Source organism: Pinus tabuliformis, chromosome J, assembly GCF_031772625.1.
Source record: "Pinus tabuliformis cultivar Carrire ecotype Pingquan chromosome J, CPIR1, whole genome shotgun sequence".
Taxonomy (NCBI): Eukaryota; Viridiplantae; Streptophyta; class Pinopsida; order Pinales; family Pinaceae; genus Pinus; species Pinus tabuliformis.
In genome coordinates, this window is record NC_142295.1 from 356,260,487 (window position 1) to 356,269,173 (window position 8,687).

The following is an 8,687-nucleotide window of genomic DNA, read 5'->3' on the forward strand; positions in this document are numbered from 1 at the left end:
AAGAGTTTACACCCAATATAAGGAGACACCCCTATTAATATGGTTATTCAGTGCGTTGCTTCCCCCACTATTATCAATTAGATGTTACCCATCCTCATATCTAAATAAAAGAAAAGGGAGAAATAAAATAAATGAAAAGCACCCCAATGGGGGAAGTAACGAGGGATATAAAAACATTTTATGGGACTATGAACATCTAGTTGGTAGTAAATGCTTATTATTTCATTGTGGTGATTACATTGTAGACATAGAAACTCATTAATATTGGAAGAATACTTTTAGAAATCCTTGAGTCATATTTAAGGAGTCAATAATAACCCGAATGACTTCACAACACACCCTATTACCAACTATCTTATATCTGACATTTAATCATTAATTTGATCTTATATCTATCATTTAGTCATTAATTTGATTATTTTCTTATTATTCAGTTATATAATTATATCATATTATGTTTGATCCTAAATCAAATATTTATCAGAGTGAGGAAAGGATACTCCAAACTATACTCACTAGAAACTACAGTAAATAAATGGGAAACCTACATGAATAAAACAAAACTACAATGCAATTTAATTGATCAAAATAAAATAAAACTACAATGCAATTTAACTCATCAAAATAAAACAAAACTACCTTGCAATTAGATTGAGACTACACTTACTTTCCTCTTACAATTAGATTGAAACTCCACTTACTTCCTATACTAGTGCTGGAACTAAAATAAAAAGACATTGGAAATTTTAAAAGTACATGCATATTAAACTACAACTTTGAATGGAGAAACTGCAATAATTTAATAATCTAAGCATAACCTAAACCTAATCTAAACAAATTCCTTGGAAATCTCTAAAAAAATAACTTAAAATGCTTTGTCGAAGGTCCTAGTTGTCAGACATACTTGAATGCACAATTGACTGATCAAAAATGAAAAGAAAAAGGACTTATCCTCTTTCATGCGAGTTTATTACTTACACTCTAATACTGACCCAAAAAGAATAACATTGGAAAAGAATAGTAAAAAATTACACCCAAACAAGTAAAAATAAAACAATAAGGGAACATCGAGTAAGAGAGAAAACCCATCTATGGACCATCTATGGAAAATCTTTGAAAACTAATGAAAAATCTATGGATCATCCATAGAAGATGTAACAACAAGTCTGGCTCCACTGAGAGACCCAGAGGGTCGGTGAACTAAAAATTAGTGTGGTAGCGAAAATAGAATTCTTAAAGAGAAAATTAAGTCAATTGAGTTATACTTCTGAAGGGAGGTCTTCACACAAAGGTGCAACTGAAGTGAACAATGATAGAGAGGATTTTTCATTTTACAATCACGGAAAAGCAATGCCCACTTTAAAGTTAACATGAATAAACTGTAGGTCCCATCAGAGAAATTGCAATATATGCCTTTCAAGTTAAAAAACCAGCAAAAATCGTTAACGACTAAACCTAGAACGCAAATAGTATTGAGGGAACCAAAATAGTTAAGGACACTCATCGTTTTTTATAGATAGTGGGTCGTGCGGCAATTAAAAGACAATCAAGTAGAAATAGTAAAGATAGAATATATATCTATTAGGCTAGTCATGCTTGGGGCGATTACAAGGAAAAAAAAAACACAAAATGGTTTTATATAAATAGGTACCTGTGAGTATGCACGTACAGAATTCCAAGGGACACAAGTAGAAAGATCAGCTCCTCTCCCTCCCTTCTTTCAAAGCTCTCCATCTGCCAGAGAATCATAAAAGTAAGTTCTCGTATTTTCATTTTAGATTGAAGTTAGAAACCAAAAACCAGAGTTATAATCCTGACAGCAATTAAGAGGATTTCACTTGTCGACAACAGTTCGCCAGAAATGACACAGGTGAGACGCTTTCTTTTGCAAAGAAAATTGCAACATGGCATAGGCCAAAAGGCTATTTAAGTACCCTTTGAAGTGTTGTGTAGTCCACACCCATTTCATATATGAGAAATGGTTTGGTATGCTTCGATCTAAGAAATAATTAAAAGTACAATGGTCAGATAAATGATTAATTTAGAGAAAATAGAAAGAAAGATAAGAACAATGGTCTGGTAAACAACTATAGTAATCTTGATTGCCCATTTATTCAACCCATCTCTACAGTGAAAAATATCCAATCTCTCAACCAAACTATCACATAATGTATTTGGTTTTGAATTACAGTTTCAATCACATTTCATTTGGAATTCAAAAATAGAATTAGAATCTGAACCCTAATTCAAGAACCACTTCTAACTTTCACCGGCACCATAGCTCAATCGAGGGTACTTCTGGTTGGTACAATGCATTAAATAATTTGAGGCCACCAATGTTGTTGTGGACCATAGATCCATCAACACTGTCGTCAGTACGAAATTATATGCGCAGCAACACAGGTTCATTGTCTTTACACATTAGAATGTGTAGCAACACAGGTTAGAGTCATATTCATTTTCGTCATGGTATTGATGGGCTTAGCCTCTCCGGCACCAGCACTGACATTGCCCCCTGTTGCAATAACACCCAAGGTGACCCCAATTCAATTCCCAACAGTGCCATCACCGTAGATCTTCCGCAGGGCTAGGATTTCTCTGCTTAAAATCATATTGGATGCCTAGTAAGCATTGTTTGGGGCGATTCTGAGAATCGCCGGGTGGTGGTGGCGGGGTGGTGGTGGGGCGATTCTGAGAATTGCCCCACCACCTCCTCGCCACCAGTGGCCCCACCACCTTAGTTTTTTAAATTGACGACAGGATTATCCATTAATTCAATGTGCAGTTCAGAATCCATTTCCTAATACCTAATTCCATTTACAAGTTTGACATGGAATTGAATGACCAAAGCTAATACGTAACAATCATGGGCCTGCTGTGGGAAAGGGTGACTGAGGTGGATATTTTGTAGTGTGTGCCTTTAAAATTGAGGCAGAAATGGTATCATATCTATAATATTGGGGAAATTCCATGGAATTTTTAAGCATAAAGTTGAGGCAGAAATGGTATCACAGTAATAATATTCGGGAAATGACATGGCAGTATGTGGCCGACCATTTGATTGTTTGTGGATATAATTGTTTGTATGTTGTTTTCATATTAATACTGACAATGACGTTCAATGAGAAAAGAGATTAGGTGTGATACATCTTACGATGTGTCCGTTCAGCAAGATAAGACTCCCGCAGATCTTGTACATATTCTTTTCACAATTCACCACTTGTTGTAGGTACTTCCGCTAAGTTTTTCTTTACGGAAACTGTGAATGAATATTAAGCCGAAGTCAATTTAAAAAACTAAGTGATATATCTTTCATTGACTGATTTTCCTCATTCTGATAAATATTTGATTTAGGATCAAACATAATATGATATAATTATATAACTGAATAATAAGAAAATAATCAAATTAATGACTAAATGATAGATATAAGATCAAATTAATGACTAAATGTCAGATATAAGATAGTTGGTAATAGGGTGTGTTGTGAAGTCATTAGGGTTAGAGTCATATTCATTTTTGTCACGGTATTGATGGTCTTAGCCTCTCCGACACCAGCACTGACATCGCCCCCTGTTGCAATAACACCCAAGGTGACCCCAGTTCAATTCCCAACAGTTCCATCACCACAGATCTTTCATAGGGCTAGGATTTCTCCGCTTAATATCGTATTGGATGCCCAGTAAGCATTCTTTGGGGTCATTCTGAGAATTGCCAGGTGGTGGGGCGATTCTGAGAATCGCCTTGCCACCGCCCCGCCGCCACCACCCGACGATTTTCAGAATCACCCCATATTCTATGAATCACCACAAACAATGCTTACTGGGCATCCAATATGATATTAAGCGGATTTCAGAGGGAATTTTGATGTTAATTAATTTTGGCAAGAACAAACAAAATAGTTTTTCAGTAAAATTTCAGTTTTGATCTGGAGTGAAGAGCAGATCGCTCCAATGCGAGAGGTGTTCAGCCTATTCAACACCGACCATGATGGGTACATTATGGTGGCCGAACTGGGAATCTTAATGCGATCCCTAGGGGAGAATCCCACTCAGGCGGAGCTTAAAGAGATCATTAAACGCGAAGAGATCAGCGGCACCATCGACTTCCCTCGCTTCATGGACGTGATGAAATGGAACTTGAAGGGAGGGAGCTTCCATGTTCAACTCAGGGATGCCTTTAAAGCCCTTGATAAAGAGGGCATTGGCAAGATTTCTTCCAGGGAACTCCGTCATATTCTTACCAGTGTCGGGGAGAAGCTGGAGCCGTCAAAATTCGATGAGTGTATTCGAGAAATTAAGGTCGATTCTGACAGAAACATCTGCTACGAGATTGAGTTTTAAACAAAACAATATATTTTGGTTTTACATTTGATTAATAATCAAAGTAGTCAGACCTCGATTTTGGGAGCTTTGTAAAATATTCTTATATGTTATGTTATATAAAAAATAAACATAGGGAAAATTGATACATAAATTATAAATTTTGAAGTAAACAACTTTTGATAGATTGAACATGATGCATGACTTGAGTTTAAGATTTTGAAACTTCTTGATAGATTAAACATAATGGATGACACAAATTTTTGATAAATTGATCATAATAGATGACTTTAATTTGAGCAATTTTGTTCTGATGAGATAAAATAGTTTATATTTTTCATTTGCAAATATGTAATTTGGAATTTGCAATTCTTCGTTGATTGCATAAAATAATTTTCATTTTCCATTTGCAAATCTGTAAATAATCACAAATGGATTCCCTACTCTCTTTGGCTAAGCAAATTGTTATAAACCAAATCAAGTCCAAACGTATGCAAGCAATGTTTGGTAAATGAAGGCAACCAAGTGCTTCAAGACTTGAGATATAGGGTGAGGGTCTTTCGACTATTTTAGTTAATGACTTGAAGTTGGAATGTGATCAGGCTATGTCAATTAGGGTTTGTTAGGCTAAGTCAACAACTCACTTAATTCATTTTGTTTAGGGTCTGTTAGGCTCATTTTGTTTGAATGCATGAGGTTAAAACAGTCGTTTTTGGGAGATTTGGGATCGTTTTGACTAGATTGGTGTTAATAAATAAAAATTTCAATAATTTCTAATAAATTGATATGGTTTAATTCCACACATCATTATCAAATTGATTAATAGACAAATCACTTGGTGGAAATAAAAAAGTTTTTCGAAGAAGCTTATCTTTTATCTCTTTGCATAGATAAGATTTGTTTTTGCTAATAATTCTGTTGAGATGAATTGATTACAAGGGAAACAAGTGTGTAAGCAAGTCTTAATCATGTAAATGAATTTCACATGTAGACTTGAACATATATAATTTTGATTTTTTTTAATAAATATAAAATTAATTGTGTTTGGATGAATTATAGTGTTTTTTTCTTCACTTGATTAACATTGGTAGTGGATGATATGTAGTGAGTTATTTTTATATATTACAATTCACCATTATTAAATTAGTTGAGTTTGTTTTATTAATTTTTAAAATTGGTAGAAAATGTTTTAAAGTGATTTCATGTTTGTGAAAATATTGAATTTTGATAAAAATGAATGTTGAGTAGAATGATAAATAAATTCTATTTTATAAAAGTGACATGGGCGTTAAGGAGGTGACATAAGGAAGAAAATGTTTATAATATGTGTATTGATTTTGGCATCATCATGAATAATAAGGTACAAGTGCTTGTGGTTTTATAGGACCTTCTTGTGCCCAAACAAAAGGGAGTTTGTAAAGTAACAAGTTTTGGCAATTCTATTAAGCTCAAAATTATAACCTATCCAAATCTCTTATTCATGATGCATAGATTAGGCATCTATGCTAGGTTTGCAAGCAGTTATAAAAATCTGCAATATGTTTAGTATTTATGACTTTTCTTTTTCACCCATGGATCTGCCACATCTATTTGTTTTCTTCCCATCCTATTTTTCATTGGGTATGACACAATATTTTCCAATCATTGTGTATGACACAATATTTTCCAATCTTCCATTGTCAGATATTTTTGATGCTAAATAATCTTGGCAAGCTAAAAAGAGTGGTTATTGGTGTGTATTGTGAAAGAAAAAGAGACAATCTAACACGGTTTACCTCTTCTCCATGTTCTAGATGAACACATAGGTTTCTTTCTTTTTTCCAAAATAATGAACTCTGAATAAGATAGAAATGTAGGTGTCATTTTCTTTTGCTAAAATAATTAACGTATGATGAGATAGAAATAAATAAAGAATTATGAATTGGGATCACAAATTTCAAGATTTGAGTATACTCAAATGCTCATTTTTACATTCTCTTGTATGTTTGTTTTGATTAGGTCTATTGAATCAAATTGGTTTTCAATAGGTTTGTTTGAGTATGTGAGGTTTCTAGTGTCTTATTAATTTAAGTGGAAGAGATCTTTCTTACATATCATTAGATTATGAAGTGACATTGGACATAATTAAGCTTTGGGCCATACCCTTTTAGAAACAACAACTCAAACTAAATGATTAGTTATTACACCTTTTTATTTAGTTGATCTAAACTAGAAGATTATAAAAAATTTCCTTTCATTGCTCCTCATAAACCAAGATAGATTGATTCATCCCTCCTTTTTAATGTACAAAGAGGAGTGCTTGATTTTTACTCAAAAAGATGGGGTGTTGATGTATCTATATATGGATGCTCAGGTTTTTATATTAAAAATTTTCTCCAGTGCTTGATTTGTAGTCAAAGAGATGCGGTGATAATGTATCTAGATATGGGTGTTGAGTTTTTTATATTGAAATTTTCTCTTTGTTTCAATTAGAATTAGAAGGGTTTTTTCTTTTTGTTTTCATCATAATAAACTATTGTTCTCAATTGAAATTGGATCATTTGTATTAATGTTTCTTTTTAATGTAAGTTTGAGGTGCAAGTTACTTATTTTATTTTTAGACTATGATATTTAACACATAGTGACCTATGCTTAATAAACTAAAATTAGGAAGGTTTAATAACTTGCTTGTTTTTTTTATGGTTTTGGTGTAGCTTGTTTGTAGAGAGACTAGAGATTTCTCCACTAGGCAATAACATTCTCTTACATCTTTGAAATCTTATTTATTGGTTCTATGTGCTTGCATTACCATCTTTTCTTAAATGGTATTTGAAATAGTTATTCAAGAAAATTTCTAAACATTTCAGCCTTTCATTCAGCAAAGAATTAATGCTTTTCAATTTCTTCCAGATGCAATGCAAGAAATTGGGTTGAAGAAAGGGTACTTTAGTGAATCACGTGTGGCAAAAAAGGCAAAGGAACCCCAACCACCATTACATGGAATGTTTGGAAAGACATACATTGGGAGATTCACAGACATCAAAGATCCATTAGAAGAGGAAAATGAGCAAAAGGAAGCAGAAGATATTGTGGAAGAAGACAATGATGAAACCCTAGAGGATGAAGAGTTTGGATTACATGACATTGTTGATTAAATTTAAGTTATGCTTGGAAATAAAGCTTTGCAATGTTTTGACTTTGACATTTTATGAGAAGAATAAACACTCAATTAAGGTTGTTATGCATTCAATATTTCTAAGATGTGATTTTCGCATTAATTTTTAAGTTAATCATTATTTTTGAAAAAAAAGTGATTATTATTATTTTTTTGACATGAAATTCATAAAAAAAAACTATAATTTAACCATTTTTAGTTAAAAATTTTGTATAAAAATTGTGATTTTGACATGTCAATTCTAGCAAAAAATTATCAAAACGTGTAGTTTTTTAGTTATATTTATGTTAAAAATGGTTATTTTTATGTCCATTGTTAAAAAATATTGTTTTTTAGAAACAATTATTTCATGTGGATTGAAAAATTAATTAAGTATGTATAAATATGTAGAATATCGAAAATTCAAAATATCGACCTTCTAATTTAAAAATGCAAAACAATAAAAACCTCACTACAAAAAAAAAAAAAAAAAAAAAAAAATTAAAATAAAAAGCAAGAAAATATGAAGAAAACGACCACTTCAAATATTATCAAATTTACAAAATAATTATTTACATTTCATACATTAAAAAATTTAAAGCCAAAAAACAGGTCTTTTAAAAAAAGGGTCTGATGCAGAATACCCACTTTTTCAAATCAGCATGAAAATCACTACCATTCTAAAATGTAATGTACATAAAAAAAAAAAAAAAAAAAAAAAAAAAAAAAAAAAAAAATTAAAGTGCCAAAAACTATGCTCTAAAAAAATCATGTGTGTTCTGCATCACCCCTTTTCAAAATCGGGTCACTTTTTGCTATCTCTACAAAACAGGTAACAGTATCAGTTCCCGTTTCAAAGTTTACATAGATGATAGTTTTAATTATGTAAATAGTCAAGTAGTTGAAGTAGAAGATATTCCAGAGATCACTGAAAATTTCAGAGCTGTACTAGATCAAGAAAGACGAAATCTTGATAGTACCGCTGAGCAATCAGCCTTCCGACAGTAGCAAAAAGTTGATGGACAACAAGCAAAAGAAGAAGAGCAAAATGAATTTCAGCATTTGGAAGATGAGGTTGGGTTGTGGAGCATGGAATTTGATGGCGCGGTAGGAAGAGAAGGTGTTGGAATTGGCATTTGGATACGCAGCCCTGCATTTCTTCCAAACAAAGTGCCAAGTAATGTAAGGGTATGCTCGTATAAATTGGCTTTTGATTGTTCAAATAATGAGGC

The 8,687-nt window shown here is 32.5% G+C and overlaps 1 protein-coding gene across 1 annotated transcript; it reads left to right on the top strand.

Moving 5' to 3' along the window:
* The first annotated feature begins 3,121 nt into the window (after window positions 1–3,121).
* Window positions 3,122–4,343, top strand: LOC149227225 (putative calcium-binding protein CML7). Its single transcript, XM_089375462.1, has 2 exons — window positions 3,122–3,138; window positions 3,935–4,343. Exons 1-2 carry the CDS (start codon window positions 3,122–3,124, stop codon window positions 4,341–4,343), a joined length of 426 nt encoding a protein of 141 aa, XP_089231588.1.
* Window positions 4,344–8,687: the final 4,344 nt, after the last annotated feature.